Source organism: Typopeltis vanoorti, chromosome 17 (assembly GCF_054136105.1).
Source record: "Typopeltis vanoorti isolate ZY-2024b chromosome 17, IOZ_Tvanoo_1.0, whole genome shotgun sequence".
In the NCBI taxonomy this organism is placed as follows: Eukaryota; Metazoa; Arthropoda; class Arachnida; order Uropygi; family Thelyphonidae; genus Typopeltis; species Typopeltis vanoorti.
In genome coordinates this window covers 51,063,498-51,084,225 of record NC_143565.1, presented here as the reverse complement: position 1 = coordinate 51,084,225, position 20,728 = coordinate 51,063,498, and the positions used below count along the sequence as shown (strand labels likewise).

At 35.0% G+C, this 20,728-nt stretch overlaps 1 protein-coding gene across 1 annotated transcript in view; it reads right to left on the bottom strand.

The window, feature by feature from the left end:
• LOC150097385 (unc-112-related protein-like) overlaps positions 1-20,728 on the bottom strand; it is a 242,219-nt gene that overhangs the window by 164,120 nt on the left and 57,371 nt on the right. The window contains exon 3 of the mRNA XM_090407312.1: positions 7,057-7,290. Within this exon, the coding sequence (XP_090263438.1) occupies positions 7,057-7,290 (234 nt within the window). The remainder of the gene's footprint in view (positions 1-7,056; positions 7,291-20,728) is intronic.

The following is a 20,728-nucleotide window of genomic DNA, read 5'->3' as shown; positions in this document are numbered from 1 at the left end:
GAACACATGCAATTTACAGACAAAAATACTTAGGGCATAGGGGTAACGGCCTTATTCTCGTATTATGTTTACAAATACAAGATACTTGGAAAGCTGTGGGTGCTTAAGTGCCTGTTAGAGACACTGATGGATGGATGGTGTGTACACACACACACACACACACACACACACACAGGGTGATTCAGAACTCTTGGGCCAAACTTTAGGGGTGATAGAACACACCTAAACAAGCACTTTTCGTCATGCAATGCATGGTCTGAACTCAAGAGGTGAAGCGCTAGAGGGTGCTTTCCAGTGAACATTTTTGCAGTCGTCGTTATTTCTACCGTGGAATGCAAAAAGGATGGATTCTTTCACAAATCAGGAGAAGGCTGACATGCATTTCATTTATGGAGCTGCAGACGGGAATGCGAGGGAAGCATAAAGACTGTACTGAGAGTGCTTTCCGACCAGATGCGTGCCTGATCGTAAAACCTTTCAGTGATTGCACCGGTATCTGTGCAAAATGGGCTCCTTTGTCAGCGGCATACAGGATATAGGGCATGCAAGAAGTGTGAGGATGCCATGTGCTACAGAGGAAATTCTACGTAGGGTTGCAGATCGTCCCGAATGTAGCACGCGAGCAATTTCCCATGCCGTACATGTGCCCCAATCGACAGTGTGGAGAGCTCTATGAGATGAACAATTACATCCCTACCATGTAATCGTACATCTCATGAGGGTGCATGCCTTGACACCTACAGATTACCGGCCTAGTGTGGATTTTGCACAGAGATTTCTTCAGCAGACTGCAGTGCAGCCGGACTTTGATGCACATGTCTTATTCACTGACGAATGCACCTTTACATGTGAGAGCATTTTTAATACCCACAATTATCATGTGTGGGCGAGCAGAAATCCACACAGCACACGTCCACATTCATACTAGTGGCGTTTTTCCATAAATCTTTGGGCTGGAATCCTACATGACCATTTGATAGGCACATAACTTCTGACAGCATGACTGAATGAGAGAACGTACCTCGTATTTTTACAAGAGGTTTTGCCAGAATTACTGAACTCTGTTCCAGCAAACATTCAAACACGTGGTTCCAACGCGATGGAGCGCTACCCCCATTTCAGCATGGAATGCCTTGGATGCAACATTTCCAGGATGATGGATTGGTCGGGGTGGTCCCATCGCTTGGCCACCACGATCACCAGATCTCTCATGTCTGGACTTCTTCCTATGGGACCACATGAAAAGCCTGATCTACGATAACCCCATCGATTCCAATATGGACCTTACTGCCACTGTACGAGAAATGCCTGGTATTTTCGCCAATGTACAGCAATCACTACGTCGAAGGTGTGAAGCCTGCATTAATGTTGGCGGTCGCTCTTGCAGTTTTTGTAATTTGTTCAATAAAATTCTTTAATTTATGTTCTGCAATTTCTACAATTGTTTCAAATCTCCTCTGTCACTCTTGTGTTTCTTCATTTCCTGACACAGTAGTTGCTAACCCCCTAGTGCTTCACCACTTGAGTTTGGACCATGCATGGTATGATGAAAAGTGCTTGTTTAGGTGTGTTCTATCACTCCTTAAAGTTTGGCCCAAGAGTTCTGAATCACCCTGTGTATGGATTGCTTAGTGATCTAAGCCAAATAACTAAGAGGAAACTCCACATCACCTTTAACACTTTGAGTCCTATCAATGTAAATATACATCGATATGTATATACTTAAAGAATGTCTAGGTCTCAAATTGTCAAGGAATGCAGAACTGACTGGGGGGGGTTCAGACCTAATGTAGAAATCTTCACTTTCATACAGTGCATCCCATTAGTAGATATCAACTGAGTATTGAATGAACAAGAATGGGCTGACAATTGGGATTTAGTCGACCAAATTATACTCTCCATTGACTTAAGCTAGAAATACTTATAACGGTACAACATGATGAGATTTCATGTCAGCTGGTATATTACCTATGTAGGGACCACAGAATAGTTTGTTACAGTGGATGGTTTGCTACAGTGACCTCCTTTTCAATTTTCATGTCTGATTTCTAGCAACCAAATGGCACTTTTTGGGGGGGCCGGGCTGTCTGTTATAGTGAGTTAATTTGTTTATAATGCCGTTTAGAGTGTGAGTCAACTATATATATACATTCTAAAGCAAAAAAAAACACTTCACTCCATTTCCTCATACCCTTCTCATACAACTTCCAAAAATCTATCCGTTGCTTAGAAACCCTAGCAAATCTGCTCATAGCAGTCTAAATACAGCCTACATGCTAAGTGGATAACGTATCTGCTTTCCAAACAACAGGTTGTGGGTTCAATCACACGTAGGTATGGATGTTTGTGAATGTCTTGAGGTAGCACATTCCATCAACACAATGTGAGACCATCTTGAAAATATTCCATGTCTGATTTCTTGTGCAGGAATTCTAGATTTGTTGTTCTCAGCAACTCAGAGCTAATATTATTATACTATGGGATGCTTAAGGGTCAAAGCCGTATAACTGAGAGGAGACCTCCAATAGCCTTTAAAGGAATGCGGAGAACCAACCAGGGCTTATGACCTAATGTCCAATCCTCACCTACTCGTGGTGCACCCTGTTGGGTATCTACTTGGATACTGAATGAACGAGGATGGGCTGGCAATTTGGGATTTAGCCGACCAAATTGTATTCTTATTGGTTAAACCAAAATAAAAAATGATGGTACAACAAGACAAAATTTCATGCTGGCTGGGGCGTCGCCCGGTTAAACAAGGCCCCCGTCGTTTTCTCCAGGGAACCAGGGCGAACAGCGAAAACTCAGCTACTGGAACAAATCTGAAAACAAACCCCAACTCAACATCACCAGAGTTATAGATCGGTACTATCAACGTAAGAAGCCTGAATGGCAAAAAAATGGAGCTAGCTGAGGAATTAGATAAGTATCAGATTGCATAATAGGGGTGACTGAAACAAAAAAGACAAAAACTGGTGAGATCTTTCTGAGCAATAAATACAAAATGTTATATTCAGGCAATGACAATCTAGGAAAAGGAGTAGCCATAGTATCCAACACAAAATACGAGGCTAATCTTCTTGAATGGCAGTCAGTCTCAAGTAGAGTAATGTGGGCAAATATGAGAATGGGCAACTGGACAATGAGACTTATTTGTGCCTATGGTCCCACAGAAGGTTCAACTAAGGTAGAAGTGGAGAAATTTTTTGAGGCTTTAGAAAAAGCAACTGACACAATGAAAAATGAAACGTTGGTCATTGTTGGGGATCTAAATAGCAGAGTAGGAAATGATTGTCAGACATACAAAAATATTTTGGGAAAATTTGGAGAAAAGAGCAAAGCTAATAATAATGGCAAATATCTGTTGGATTTCTGCTCAGGACATGGACTTGTTATTACTAACACCATGTTCCAACATAAAAATGTGCACAAATTCACATGGAGAGAAGAGGCAAGGAATAAGAAAAGTCTCATTGACTATGTTATTGTTGATAGTGATGTTTTCTCCCTGGTGCAGGACACCAGAGTGTACAGAGGATTTGAAATTGGAAGTGATCACTATCTAGTCTTGAGCAAGATAAAATTGAATTTCATATTGAAAAGAATAACATGTAAGAAAGTTTTAAAGCGAATAAAAGTTGAGCAGCTCTCGGATGTGAACTGTAGACTAAAATACACAAAGATTATTGAAGAAAAAATGAAAGAATTTGAGAACAGGAATCAAACCTTGGAGATTCAGTGGCAAACTCTGAAGAAAACATTGATTGATTCTGCCAGAGAGGCATGTGGTGAGGTTGTCTGTAAGGATAAAAAAAATCGGAACTCCCTGGTGGACACAGGAAGTTAAAGAGGCAGTGAAGGAAAAGAAGAAAGCATATCAAAAGTTCCTATCAAATAAGTCAGCTTGTGCTGCTCTTAGAGAATATAGAGACAAATGCAAGAATGCTAAACACTGTGTCAAACTAGCTAAACAAAAGTCATGGGAGGATTTTGGCAAGAATATAGAAAATAAATATCAAGAAGGTGGCAAAATATTCTGGAGGTTGCTGAAGAAGCTTAGGAATGGAGGAAAGAGTGCTGTAAAAGGAATTAGAGATGATAAAGGTGGCATGAAAACGGGAGAAAAAGATATCCTTGAAGTATGGAGTAATTACTTTGAAAAACTGCTAAATGAAACAAGCAGTGATGACAGCACAGTGGTAAAAAACACTGAACAGGCATGCAGTCAGGAATACACATCCATACTTGAAGTAGAAAAAGCCATCAAACGCTTGAAATGTGGAAAGGCAGCATGAGTAGATGATATTTGACCAGAAATGCTTCAGTATGGTGGTATAAGGGTCTTACAGTGGCCGCACTGCATAGTTCAGAAGGCCTGGACATGATGGACAAATTCCCAATGATTGGAGTAGAGCACTCATAGTACCCATATATAAAAAGGGAAATAAAACTGCATGTGAGAATTACAGAGGTATTTCCCTACTGAGTCTTCCTGGCAAGATTTATGTAAGTATACTTGAGAAAGTTGAGAAGAATTGTGGACGAAAAGCTTGGTGAAGAACAAGCTGGATTCAGGCCAAATAGAGGCTGTCAGGATCAGATCTTCACTTTACGACAAATAGTCGAGAAAGCATGGAAATATAACAAAGATCTGTATTTAAGTTTTGTCGATTTGGAAAAGGCATATGACAAGGTGACAAGAGAGAAGCTATTCAATACGCTGCAGTTATATGGTGTCAATGGGACATTATATCAAGCAATAGTCTTTATTTGAGTTGTAAGTCAGCAGTTAGAATTGAAGTACAGGAAGATGGTTTAATGTTAAATCTGGTGTGAGACAAGGATGTACATTATCCCCTCTGTTATTCATTATCTCTATGGATCGCATTATGAAGGAAAGTGGTATTAAACATGATATCAAAATTGGAGATGTTAATGTCAGCTCTTTGCTTTATGTGGATGATGTTATACTTCTAAATAAATCCGCTACATGTCTGCAAGATTCTCTGACTAAATTGAATAGCTGTTGTAATAGATATGGTATGAAGGTCAGCAATAAAAAGACAAAGACAATGAAAATAGGCAGAATCATTGAAAATGTCAACTATGTTGTGAATAGAGAACCTGTGGAACAAGTAAAACATTTCAGTTATTTAGGCACGATTTTTACTGAAGATGGTAAATTAAATATAGAAATAGACAACAGAATCAGCAAAGCTGGTATGGTGGGAAGTCAATTGAATAAATTCATATGGAATAAGAGAGAAATTAGTCGGAACACTAAATTAGCTGTATACAAGACAGTGTTCAAACCAGTTTTAACTTATGGATCTGAGAGCTGGGTCAGAAGTAAAACACTTGACCAAAGACTAGAGACCACAGATATGAGAGTCCTGAGAAAGATTATAGGCATGAATACATGGCATCAGTGGCAATATCATATTAAAAATGAGGATATTAGGAAAGAACTTGACATTGTCAGCATCCTGGAATGCGTTAGCAGAGCTAATCTCAGGTAGTATGGTCACTTAAACAGAATGGGCGAGGAAAGATTAGCAAAACAAGTGTTCTCTGCCAGGTTGGCAGGAAAACAACCAAGAGGAAGATCAAGATATAGGTGGATTGATACGGTACAAAGTGCCTTAGAGGATAGAAATATAAGATCTGATAATGTTGGAGTCTTGACAAGTAACAGACTGATTTGGAGGAAAATTGTAGATAGGAAATTAATAATGATGTAATTTTTTTCATGTAGTACTATCATATCCTGTACACCCCTTGAGGGTACATAGCAGGAATTTGATGATGATGTTCCTTTACAACCTTTCATGTGTAGTATTCAATTAAAAAATAACAGAATGTTCTGCTTGGCCAGACTGCTGAGGTTCAAGATACTGGATATGTGATTTATGTTCCTCCCGACAGAAGGCGGGAGATTTGGTTGGCACCTAAAAAACTGAGTGAAGAAAGGAAGATAGAGATTTTCCTGATAGGAAAAAAGGATACTGTTATATTAAGAGGTCTTAGAACTTTAGCAATACGTACAGAAATTCCTTTAATATATGGAAGTGGAAATTGATAGATATCTTTGGGAAATCTAGAGAATGGTGGCCTAAAACTGTTCAAGATTTTCTTGATAAAGTACTCAGCAAAGCCATTTTTCATAAACTAAACATAGGGCTCTTTTGAAGAAAACAAAACTTTAACATAAAAGATTCCTTGTAGAGTTTATACAAGGAGAGCTGTGAGGCCTTTTTACATCAACCGAACTTAAACAGATCTGATGGTTTTCAGTTATCCATTTTTATGGGAAATATTATATTAATCTTATGTGAATTCCTGATTATTAATTTCTTTTTCTTTTTATTTTTTTAAATAATGTTTTTAAATTAGGAAATTACTGACCATCTGTTGTCCTTACATATAGTGAGACAGCATTTATTTTATATTTTAAACTTTTTAAAATTGTTTTTTATTGCATTTTATTCTGTGTATCATTGTTGTTGTAAAGATGCCCTTGATACTTGGGTGAAAATTTTACACCTAATAATTTACTTCATATAAGTTTCCATCTCATTTTTTTTTCTTTTTACAAATGTGACAGCTTACGTACCTATATTGAAGAGGCTAGTATAAAACATTTCTTAACTAATGTACCAGAAAAACTGTTTTTCAATCAACAAAAAGATAAAGGAAAAAAGCAAGGCTTATATATAGTATCATTTTCCAGACTATATTCTGAAAGAAAAAAAAAAAAAACCATGCTGTTTTTTTTTTTTTAACCTTATCTTTTGGCAAGAATTGAAAGTTTATATGGTATTTGAGAACCAAAAAAAAAAAAAAAAAAAAAATGCCAGTAGACAAACTGTCCTAATAGGGAATACCAAAGCATGGTATTCTCTATTAAACAGCATTTTTCTAAATCAATCTCTGCATTGTTTTTCATTTTCCATTAGTTGCCACTGATTCTATTCAAAATCAACTACATATAATGTGCTATAGCAAAGCATATTTATGATTTCTAAGATGGATAGTATATTCTTAAAATATACTTACCTATGATTTTGCAGAAATTTACAACAGCAGTAAAGGTTTTGATAGAAAAATCCACTTTAGCCTCAACACAGCGAAGATCTGGAAGTTGAACCCGTAATATTTTATGCATTGGTGTAAAATGAAGTACTGCATCTGCCTGAACACCATACTGATCCAAAGTTGATCGAGTGTGAGACAACCAAAGATTCTTTTCTGGCCACCATAGTGCATGATCTGACCAATCAATTGGAACCTCTTCAAAGAAAATATACATGTACATATTACTCAAAAATAAGCAATATAAATAAGTTATATTCATGAAAAGGCAAAATAATAAACTACAGAAATAATACCATACTAATAAGAACTAATATTTATAATCATTCATTTTGTAATGTAAGAGCAATAACAAATGAGCATCAAATCATTTTTATCCTCCTGTACACAATGCTCCCAATGTAAGTAAGGCAACACCTACATTTCAATCATATCTTTGTAGCAATTAAATGTTACATCTTTGTAACAAAGGCAAAGTGTAATAAATTGAAGATGAATTCACAATTTACATAAAGAAAAATAAAGCATTTAACATAAAACACATTTTATGGTGAGAAAGAATCTCATCACATCAGAGTGAATGTAAAAAAAAAACTATTGTTGCACGAAGCAAGAACAGAATGACAACAGATGCTACAGAGTGCTTCTATTCTACTTCTCTCCAGGCAGTCGCATGGTACTACAGGAACCCATAGGAAAATGTAATAATCATTATTACAGCAATAAGCAAACTTAGCCAACAGACAAAGGAGTTTATGGTTCATTAAAGGTATATAAAAGTACAGAGAATTTAAAGAATTTAGTAAATAAAAACAAAATAAATTTAAAAATTACTTAACATTTGCAAGAAAACTACATATGAAGTTAACTACATACAATTAATAGTTGAAGGACGAGTTTAAGGGCCAATATAGCAGAAATTGAAATACAACTGAGAGGATAATTGCAATGATGAACTGAACCTGGACATTTAAGGATAAGGAAATCACCTTGCCTCTTTACAAGGTCTTAATATAGCCTTACTTGGACTACTGTGCACAAGTGTGGTCTCCTGGTTTGCATGGTGATGCTGTTACAATTGAGAGAGTCCAAAGAAGTGTTAATAATGATAATGGGCTTGTGGAATGGGCTGCACACACTAGCAAACAAGAGAAAGAGGCTGATATGAGTGAGACAAACTTCTGAGAAGTTCATAGAGGATATCAGTAGATGGAATTTTTCATTTTATGGATGGTGAGGGAGAAGACAAGATGATATCCATGAAAATTGAGAATGAATATGGTGAGAGCTAGATTTTTCTTTCACAGAGGGGAAAGAAAAATCTTTCAGGTGTGATTGGGAAGGATTGCCTTTGGAACATGTGAGTGCAGATGGTGTAAATGACTTCAAGAAAAAAGGTATGACAGCTGGTGCAAGTGTTATGTGGCCTCCCTCAATGAATCCGACTCCTTGGAGGTCTCTCTTAATAATAAAACCTCAACACACGCAATTAGTCATGAATAGGCTTTGATAGCGAGCAATTGAAGTCACTGTTTTGGAGAATTTTGAAATTTGAGAGACTACCATTATGGTTTAAATTAAGTGACGGATTTAGAAGAAATGAAATTTCTTCTACAAAGAAAAGAAATTTCCATGTACACTATGTTCCAAATGTACTGCCAAAATTTATGTCATTTGCTTATTACATAGCATTTTGCTGATCATATCTCATGCCTCCTTTGCAATTGTTTTCCTTACTTTATTTTAAAGTATTTTCCCAACCTTTAGTCATGAATAAAAGAATGTGAGCAAAAACATGGAAGTATGAAAAAGATTCGAAAAGTAATCTCATTGGAAGAAACTTTAAAATAATAATGAAAAATGAACAAGGCAAGTCCAGAGCAAAGATAGGACAAGAACATAAAATGGGTGAATCAACTATAAGAACAATGTTAAGCAAAACTGCTGAATACAAAGAGAAAGGTAAGGCTGCTTCAAGTTCATCATGCATGCAGACAACTCAAAATCAAAGAATTATAATGATCGAATTAGAGAGACTTCTACATGGATCAAATAACGGGGTTGCTAAGCACTGACCTTATTAAATCAAAAGCATTAAGTCTCTTTGCAAACTTGAAAGAAAGGGCTATTAATGATGGAAAAGAAGAATTCCATGCTAGTGCTGGGTGGTTTGAGCGTTTCAGAAAGAGAAATAGCCTATATAATGTTTGAATCACAGGCAAAGCTGAAAGTGCATATAACGAGGTGGCTACAAATTATCCAGAATTTTGAAGAAAATTGTGGAAGAAGGGGGCTATTGTGACCAACAAATATTAATGTCGATGAAACCACCTTTTCTTGGAAGCAAATGCTTTCCAAGATTTTTTTGTTAAGCCTTAAGCCTGGTTATAAAGCCGAATGAAATTACTGCTAGCAGTATGCGAACCATTTGGAAGCACATTTTTCCAGATTGTGCAAATGATTTTAGAGGCTTTTCAAATGAAATGGATAATATTGTTGAGGAAATTGCCAACATCGGGCATGAACTGGGCTTTGATGAGATTGACAATGATAATGTCCAAGAGTTAATTAAATCTCATTCTGAGGAATTGAGTGATTCTAATCTGCTAAATTTAGATGCACAATGAGAAGATCCTGAAGAATATGAAGAAAATTTAACCACTGACAGTCAGCCCAAAGAGATTTCACAGAAACAATTTGAAAATATTTTTCGTGCAATCGAAGTTTTTAAGTAGCAATGCTTAGCGGCTGACCCTGATGAAGAGAGAAGCAGAAAAATTTGTAGAAGAGGCAATAGGGGGCCATACTGTCAGTTGTATGAAAAAAAATAAAAAAAGAAATAGAATGCATGCCAAACTACGTTAGCTCAATTTTTTGTTAAGAAGTAGAATAATAAATTTATATTCTGAATATGTTTTATTGTCTTTCAGCTTCATGATTTTGCTTTAACTAGCCATGAGACACAACCTAATTCAAAAATTTGTAGAAGAGGCAATAGGGGCCATACTGTCAGTTGTATGAAAAAAAAAAAGAAACGGAATGCATGCGAAACTACGTTAGCTCAATTCTTTGTTAAGAAGTAGAATAATAAATTTATATTCTGAATATGTTTTATTGTCTTTCAGCTTCATGATTTTGCTTTAATTAGCCATGAGACACAACCTAATTCTTTTATAAAAATAAAAAAAAAGTTAACAGTCAAAAAAGAAATTTGAGGAACGAATTATACTTTTTTCCGATGGGTTATGATATTTAATTAGCGCATTTTCGATTAATATGCTCATTTTAAAGAACCCATTAGACGCATTAATAGAGAGATTGTTGTATTTTTAAATAAATTATGTACCAGAACCTTTTTTGAACAGACCTCATATTTATATCATTTTAACCTGAATTATTGTCTTTTCAGATTCCACATATCAACTACTTTTTACAGAAAGTGATCAAATGATATGCTGAGGCATGCACGAGCACACAATTTTTTTTTTTATTGAATAAATGAAAGAATGATACTTATTAAATTAGCCGCAAAGTCTTTTAACATCTAATTATCCAGGTTTATGACTCACAATGATGAAGAAATAGAAGATTTTTATAATAACTTACAAAAATCTATAGAATATGTAAAATCAAATGAGATACTCAGTGATGGGTGACTTGAATGCAAAGGTTGGAGAAGGAGAAGAAAATCCAGTTGTTGGAAAATTTGGATTGGGCAAAAGAAATGAAAGAGGTGAGAGATTGATACAATTCTGCATTCAAAACAACCTATGCATAATGAATACTTTCTTTCAACATCAAACTGCAGACTATATACTTGGACAAACCGAGATAACTTTATAAGAAATCAAATAGATTTTATAATGATAAATAAAAACACAAAAATATAACTAACATTAAAACATACCTAGGTGCAGGTAGAGGTTCAGACCATAACCCTATTGAATTTATGAACTTATGAATGAAAGATGAAAAAAGAAAAATATGCAATAAAAATACATTTTACTGAGTATAGAATACTCAGTAAAATGATAAAAAAAAATGAATGTAGGAAGGCTAGACAAGTGGCTAAATGAAAAATGTAAAGAAATAGAGGAATTGGACAACAAACACAATAGTAAAGAAATGCATAAGTCAAGCTCTGACAAATAAAAAGAAAAATTTCAACCATAATCTTTGTATAAAATATCAAAATGGAAAAATACTACTAGAGACACAAGATATCATAAAAAGATGGAAAGAATATGGAAAAGAACTGTTCGAATGCTCGCACAGACACACCAGATATACAAAACATGGATGATGAACCAATTACATATAAAGAAATAGAATACACTAAGTCAAATGAAAACAGGTAAAACACAAGGCCCAGACCAGATCCCTATCAAATTGTTAAAGAAATTAAATGAAAGCACAATTAATGACCTAAAGGTTATTTTTAATAATATCTATAATACAGGATACATCTCTGATGATCTAAGGAAATCAATCTTTGTCACTATTCCCAAAATTTCAAGAACTTTTTAATGTTCAGAATATAGACTAATAAGTTTAACAAGCCATGTTACAAAATTACTACTGAAAATAATCCTAGAAAGAATGAAAGGCACTTTGTCAATAGAAATAGAAGACAATCAGGTTTTCAAAAAGACGAAGGTACAAGAGAAGGAATTTTCAATGCAAAAACATTATGTGAAAAAAGCTTCAATAACCAGAAAAGCATATATCTTTGTTTTATTGATTACACCAAAGCATTTGATTCAATATTTGCAATTACAAATATATGCTAGGATCAAATGGCCTCAATAAGATAGAAAAATGCATATTCTGACAACTTTGAAATAAAAAAAGGAATAAGACAAGGATGTGTCTTATCACCCTTACTGTATAATACATATATATAGTTAGCAAGTTTATAAAGATATTGCAGAATTGAAGGGGTGTAAAAGTAGTGGGTAGGAACTTCAACAACTTCAGGTATGCAAATGACAGTCTTTATATTTGAATCTGAAGATGATCTTCAAAACTTAGTCACGGAAATTTATAACAGAAGTTTAGACATGGGATTAATTACCTGAAGGGGAAAAAAGTGCATGATTATATCAAAAGAATCAATAAATAAGAAATTAAATATAACTGTTAACCAAAAGAAAATTGAAAAGCATTTATTGACATGAAAACTGTTCTAACATTCTGAGACATTAATATCATCATCATCATCACGAACCATGAGCTCACTGCCCGATGGTATCTGATGCCTCCTTCACTATCTTCTTCCACCTTTCTTTGTCCAGTGCACAGTTTCTGTAAACCCATTCCACACCAGTCCTTTATGTTGTCTATCCATTCTCTGTATGATCTACCTCTTCTGCTTACACCATCCATAATACCAAACATGAATGTCTTTATCTTCCTGTTCTCACTCATTCTTCATATGTGTCCAAATAATTGCAGCTTCCATTGCATAATCTTCTGCATTAAATTCTCCTTTGGTTGTATCTTCCGACAGAGCTCTTCATTTGCGATTTTCTGTACCCATCCTAGTCTTAGAATCTTCCTGTAACATGGTCATTCAAATGCCAAAATTCTTTTTCTTGATTTTTATTACCCATGTATACAGTACACCGCTAAAGATGCTTGTTTATAGTACTCTTTGTTTGTTTGCAGGCTGATCACTTTACTTTTCCAGATGTTATCCATGGCCTTCAGATTTGTTCTTCCCTTTGCAATCGTAATCTTTCTTTCTTTTTTTTACAGTCCAAATCATGTCATTTTACTTCCCAAATATGTAAATTGTTCTACATTTTCTATATCAATTCCATCCACTTGTATCTTTTGTTTCATGTTCTTCTCACCAAATACCATTGTCTTTGTTTTTTCCAAGTTCATTTCATAACAAGTCCAATTCTCTTCCCTTCCTCATTTAACAGTTTGTGTTTTTTTTTTTTTTGTTCTCTTTTGTCTTTTTCAATAATAACAGTGTCATCTGCAAATCTCAGATTGTTAATTCTCATTCCATTAACTGATATTCCTTTTGCATCTTCCTTCATTTTATCCATTGCTCTTTCTAAATGTGCAGTGAAAATGATTGGTGATATCGGGTCCCCCCTGTCTAGTACCTCTGCTTGTTCTAAGCCATTTCCCCAAATCCTCATCTATTCTAACTGCTGCAACTGCATTCCTATAAACATTTAATATCGCTATTTATTTTCTGCCAATTTGTTTTGCCACACGAAGAAACAAGACTTTAGTACGTGGGCAAAGAGGGCCGTAATGTCGGGTGGAAATTTGTTCTGTAGTAGGAGAATTGTGTCATTGATGGGGACATTAGTGAAAAGGGCAGAAACGTCAAAACGGACTAATAAGTCGTCTTTGTCGAGTGTTATGTTTTTGATTTTGTTTATAAATTGTTTTTTTTTTTTTTAAAAAAAACACACAACACTTTATAAACAAAATCAAAAACATAACACTCGACAAAGACGACTTATTAGTCAGTTTTGACGTTTCTGCCCTTTTCATTAATGTCCCCATCAATGACACAATTCTCCTACTACAGAACAAATTTCCACCCGACATTACGGCCCTCTTTGCCCATGTACTAAAGTCCAGTTTCTTCATGTGGCAAAAACAAATTCTACCTACAAAAAGAAGGTACAGCCATGGGCTCACCACTACCCTCCCCCCAATCGCTAACTTCTACATGGAAACCTTTGAGCAAAGGGCTCTTGATTCCGCCATGCTACGACCGACAGTCTGGCTCAGATAAGTTGATGTGTTCGTGATCTGGCCGCACGGGCGACAAAAGCTAAACACATTCCTCAGCCACCTGAACAAACAACACGAACGCATACAATTTACCATCGAAATCGAAAACCAAAATTTGCTCCCGTTCCTAGACACACTAGTTACACGTCTTCCTTCAGGCAGTCTATCCTTCACCGTCTACCGAAAACTGACACACACTGGCCAATACATACATGCGAATTCATACCACCACCCATCACAAAAATATGGAGTAATTAACACCCTTAAAAACAGAGCCACAACTATTTGCTCTAACGAGCAGGCCCTAAAAATCATTAGTGACACAATCATAAATAATGGCTATAACAAAAATACTGTCAATAAAATACTCTATAAAACTACAACAAAAACGAATCTAGATTACAGTAAAACCATAGCCATCCCATACATTAAAGGGTCATAGGAAAAAATCAACAGAATCCTACAACATTATAACCTTAATGCCACCTTTAAACCACCCACTAAACTTAAAACCATATTCAGCTCCTCTAAGGATCCTCTCCTCCCATTAGCACATCCTGGAGTCTGTTGCATCCGCTACACCTGTAACTTACCGTACATTGGTGAAACAGGACGGACAATCCCTATACGCAAGAAAGAACACAGACACATTAAATATAACCATTATGGTGAAGCAGGCCTCTCAGACCACGCACTTAACACCTTACACCAAATCAACTGGAAAAGCACCTGCATCTTACACCGCACAAAAACCTGGTACGAAAGAAAATTTAAGGAATCCTGAGAAATCCTGATAAACCACCCAAATATCAATAACAAAGATGGCATGAAAATTCCAAGGATCTGGATGGCATACATTCAGCCTTCCTAATATGAAAGATTCAACATAAGTCAGGACTCTAGCCAATCCGCTAGTATTAGAAACCATCCCACTCCAAATGGCTGGAATGATGTTAATATATGTATATAGTAGACAACACAAATAATAGGACTCTAGCGTTGATGTATAATTTATTTTTTATTATTTTTTTCCACCAGAGGTCAGGCCAACAATTGTGGTAGCGGTTGGTCACTGTCTTTAACGAACCAGTTTGATTGTAGTATAGCTTGTTTCTTGTGTATATTTGTACGCTCCAGAAGATGACCTTGACATAAAGGTCGAAACGTCGAATTGTAGATTTTAGTTATATTAAACTAAAGTTTTTATTCAAACACGGTAGTTGTCTCCATAATTTTCAAAAATGTTGTTTATACAGTTTCATGACCTGCACATGCAATGGCATTTCGATTTGCTTAGATCTGCATGAAGATGCACTGGTCATAACGTTTTGGCTCTTTGGTGTATTTGGCTATGGCTCGAGTCATATGCTGTTACAAAGAGTACACATGACAGGTAGTTGGGGTGGAAATGAGCATCTATGTATCAATGCATCACACCATTCAAACAAACTTGAGTCATGTAAATGTTGGTAGCTGAACTGCAATATGCTGAGTTGGATTTGAATGCTATGTAGTATTAAATTGTTTTTAGCATGAGTTCATAGTATTCAAATGCTAATCTTAAACCATTATGAAGTGCTGGTTTAAGATTAGAAAGTATACAAAACAAAGCTGAAATACAAGGTCAATAGGGAACATGAAAATCATTCCTCAAATTCGTCCCCAAGATAACTTTCAAAAACCTCAAAATTCATTCAGCTGGTCAAAATTTGAAAATACTATATAAAGTTGTTCAAAAAACATAGAAACAAATATTAAAAAAAGAGTAAATATGGTGTAAGTTAGGTTCTTCATTTCTTGGAAATTAGGGCTATCCACACTCGTAATGTGTCATTTGTAAAGAAGTCATTTGCTAGAATTCTTATAAATTTTTGGCTTGGGTTAAAAACAGAATATCCAAACTGGTCTCTCATTTTAACTACTCGTGTGTGAGAGTTTTTTCAACTTACACCTCATCAAAGTCAAAATGCTGGAACTAACTTGATGCAGAACCATATATTGCTACACTTTGTTCAGCTAAAAAAGCCCAACAATTACATCAAATTTATTATTATTATTATTGTTCCGGGAAACTTCAAGGAGTCGACAGACTCATCGAGGGAGGCCCTAAACATCATGTCTGGAACAACTATTCAACATTCACACAGTATCTATCATATCTTGTATTGAACTCATTCACGGTCGTAGCACCCACAACAGACTCCGGAAGCTTATTCCACTCATTCACCACTCTCCAAGTAAAAAACCTAGCTTTAACACCCTTGTCAACCACGCTCTTGCCCAGCTTCCATGCATGGCCCCTAGTCCTCCCACCACCAGTCATATTTTCAAAAATATCTTCTGGATCAATCTTATAAAAACCCTTCAGTAATTTGAATGTCTCAATCATATCATCCCTCCTTCGCCTATCGTCCAATTTCTGCAACCCACAAATCCTCAACCTATTCTCATGAGGTTCATTCCACAGACCTGCTATCATCTTGGTCACTCGTCTCTGGACCCTCTCCACTTCCTCCCCATCACGAAGAAACCCTGGTGCCCATAACTGGGCACAGAAGTCCAGATGGGGTCTTATCAAGGCTCGATACAGAGTTTATGCTTTATTTTGACCTTATAACTACATATATTGTTTAACGATTTTATCACATACACTGGTTATAATTAGTTCACTATCATACATATAGATTGTGTTAAATAAATATATTTTCCACCATTTTTTTTATTCTCAAAGACCACTGTTTACATATAGGTACTTAAGAATTTCATATTGTTAGGCAATACTGCTTATAAAAATTCAGAACTATTATTGGATTTCAAAGAATATAAGCTAAGTGGTTTGCAATAATTTTTTGAAAGGGATTCATGATAAAAGAATTGTGTTGAAAAGGAACTGCTAGTCAAAAAAGGTTCAAGAGCCTAACAATCAGAAATAACAGCTTTTCAATCAAAAGTAAATATTTCACTCAGATGCAATAAATCATCTAGCTAAGGCTTGGAAATAAATTGTACATATGAATAAAAAAATTTAACACATTTTTATGCTTTTCATGTGTACCTAATAAAAACTTAGGTCTTAATCCTTACATGAAGGCAGCAAGAATTATTAACTAACAAAATGTTAATGCATTTTTGAATAAAAAGTGTAGATGATTAAAAACATGGAAGTGTCTCATATCTTGACATTGTGTTGTCAAGTTGCATAACTATTTTTTTTTTAAATTTATTGTAGTTTTTCTAGACGTTTTATAGAAATGTGTGGTAGACATAATATATATATATATATATATATATATATATATATATATATACAGGGTGTTCGGGATAAATTTGACAGTTTCGTAAGGAAAAAGAAAATCTTCTTTGTATCTATTAAATTTAATGAATTGACAAAAAAACATTACAGGCAGAGTTAATTACAATACTATCAACAAGATTTACTCAAAATAACCACCATTAGCATCGATCACAGCTTCAATTCTGCTTCGGAACCTCGAACAAGCTGATGCTACAGTCTCCCTGGGAAGGGCAGCAAAAACTGTTTTAATTTTATCCATTAACTGGGCTTTTGTATTACTGGAAGTGCGATTGGTGTCTTTTTCAACTGCGCCCCATACAAAATAATCCATGGGGTTAAGGTCTGGGGAGTTTGGAGGCCAAACATTTGGACTGGTGAAGTCGTAGAAATTTTCAGACAACCATTTTTGACTTTTCCCAGAGGTGTGGCAAGGGGCCGAATCCTGCTGCCATACATACGGCCTACCATTGGCTACCCTTGTTATCCAGGGCTTGACTACAGTTAGCAACTCCACGAACAAAGCCCGAATTCCAATGCCAGGGTTCTTCAACACCTGTTCCTGCAGATTTGCGAGGAATTCTGCTGTACGAACGCAATCAGATCGTCTGCTAGGGATCTTTCTTCTTGCTACATCCTCGTAGTCACCATTGCAAGTCTCTAGTTCATGCCCGATTGTTTTTACTGTATTCAGGGAGCATTGGGCAGCAGTCGTAATATCCTTATTTTGATGGCGGGCACGAATCATCATGATACAAGTTATTCTCTTCCATGATTCAGGTGGGTTCCAGCTATCCATCCTTTCTGACATCTTGTATATGAATGAAGAAGGGTCCAAACTTTTAAATGAAGAGAAGTGTGTGTTAATACATGTAACTTACGGAAAAATATAATTAATTATAAATATGTCAAATTTATCCCGAACACCCTGTATATATAAAAGGCTCAACACAAGTAAAGGAAATCAGAATTTATTTGCAACTCTTATATATTTCACTTACTATACATCATGAGCAGCATCATTCAAGGAGAGTAAAAGAATTGGTTACAGCATTCAAAATATTAACACAAAAATGAGTTAACATGAGTCTCTAAGTTTTGGGAAGTAATAACCATAAACTGTTCATAAGTTTTATTATTCATTACTTTTATTTTTATTTTTTTAAAATTACAAAACAATACCTGGCCTGGTTTCTTGGTACTTTAATAGTGTTATCTCCTGCTCACTCAGCTGCAACTGAGACATGAAAGTGTGACTCATACTGTTTAACTCATTCTTATGTTAATATTTTGAATGTTCCAATTCTTTTGCTCTCTCCCTGAATGATGCTCATGTTATAATGAAAAATACATAAGAATTGCAAATAAATTTAATTTCCTTTACATGTGTGTTAAACCTTTTTTTTTTTAAAAAAAAAGGTTGTTTTTCATTTTCATGATAATGTTCTAGAGTTAGAAATTTGAATTTTCTTATCATTTCAGGGATTTTTTTATTTCAGTAGTACTCTGTATCTTTGAATACTGTTACTCTTAAACCATTAATGTTTATGGCTTCCTATAGATATTATTTTAAGATATATGTAATAATGTACATAAAAAGGATCAAGGGAGGGGAAAAAAAATCATGCTCAGCTTTAACCCAAGTCCTGTTTTCAAAAACAGTTTACATTCATGATATTATGTAAACTGTAATCATCTTTTAAATTAAATGTCATTACTACGTGATGATATATGAATAAACGTAGCTAACCACGACATATGTCGTGGTTAGCTACCCAAAACAATGATTCTATGAGGACATTAGAAAAAGTATGAAACATTAAAATTTAACTCAGTGGTGTTCAAACTTTTTAGACATCTCCCTCTTTTATATATATAAAAAAAAATCTTGCCCCTACACTTTTCATAAAACAACAATAATAACCTAGTTTTTTCTTAGTATGTATTTTATTTTAGTGTTTTTACTGCTATACTGTATCAAAATAATTGGATGGAATATTGAGTACATGCCGGATTTGTGCTCAAACACTGGCATAACAGCTTAGCTGCTTCAGCCAATAAATCCAAAACACTACCAACTAACCATCTTCACTAAAAACTGTGCTCAATAGCTGATGTTTCACTTGTTTTCTGAATGCAGCTGAAACTCTTAATGTTCCTGCCTATTTTTATAGCATGTCTTTTTGCTGCTGATTTTCAACATACTTGTTACGATTATTTGATTTAGTTATTGAATCCTGCAAACCTCTCCAATTCTGATAACAGATTTAATACTACTTCCCTTCATCATCTGATTCATAAAAGATGACAAATAACAGTGGAAACACTGTGCACCTTTGTCTCAACTGATTTTACATCAAATCATTTTCCTGTCTCCTTTATTTTTAACTCTGACTTAAAACTTAAATATATGCTGTATATCACTTAGTACAATGTACCATTTACCCCATATAGTTGTGTCTTGAAGAGCTTGGCACCTGGTTGCCTTTCCCAATCTGCAAAGCTTAAATACAGATCCTTGTTATATTCTCATGATTTTTAACTATCTGTATTCAAGTAAAAATCTGATTCTGACACTTTGGCAGAATTGTGACTGCTTTTCTTCAAGTTTGTCTTTGACAATTTTTTTAGTTTCTTCTCAAGTATAAACTTAGTTTCTTCTCTGCATAAATCCTACCTAGAACACTATAGCGAAATTCCTCTGCAATTCTCACACTGTTTTATTTCTCGTTTTATAAATGGGTACCACAAGAGATCTACACCAATCACCTTGAAATTTGACCTTCTGACCATATTTTCTGAATTATGCAGTACAGCCACTGTAAAACTTTTATCCCTCCATATATGAACATTTTTAGTTGCTCTTCTTCAGGTGTTTTTTTTTTTTTTTTTACTTTTTTTTCAAAGTATACTGTTAAATGTTTGTTGACTAATTCTGTTATAATACATCCTATAATCCTAAATAAATTCTCCCCTAACTTCAGGTTCTATCCTCAGGTCTATATACTTGATGTTTCACCATTCTGCATACGTGAAAACTAAGTTTATTTATTTATATATATATATATATATATATATATAATTAAGTAAGAGAGAGAGAGAGAGTGAGTGTGTGTGTGTGTGGGGAATAAAAAGATTAGTGACCCTTCTACTCATTTACACATACAACACATTCATAATCTTAAAACATTGGGTCTTCTGGAATTAAATACAAAATTATCATATTTTAGAGATGCAAAAATAATGATGAAATTAGAGATGCAGAAAACTTGGCCAATCTTGTTCCAGAAAGTCGATAAACATCTTCCACATCAACCAATTGTTTTGCATTAATATAAGTTCACTAAAGGGAAGCAGCAGCAACAAATTTCCTTACAATCATATAAGAAAATAACCTGTATCTTCAATACACAAAGGGGGGGGGGGGTCAGGAAATTTCTGATAAGCAAAACGATAAGCAAAACAAAAATGATATTAAAGAAAAAGAATAAGAACAAATTATTACAATTTGATGAAAAAAGAGGGTTTTACGATATGTTCTTTCTTGTGGTTATATCGGTTGCTTTAATAAGTACCGCT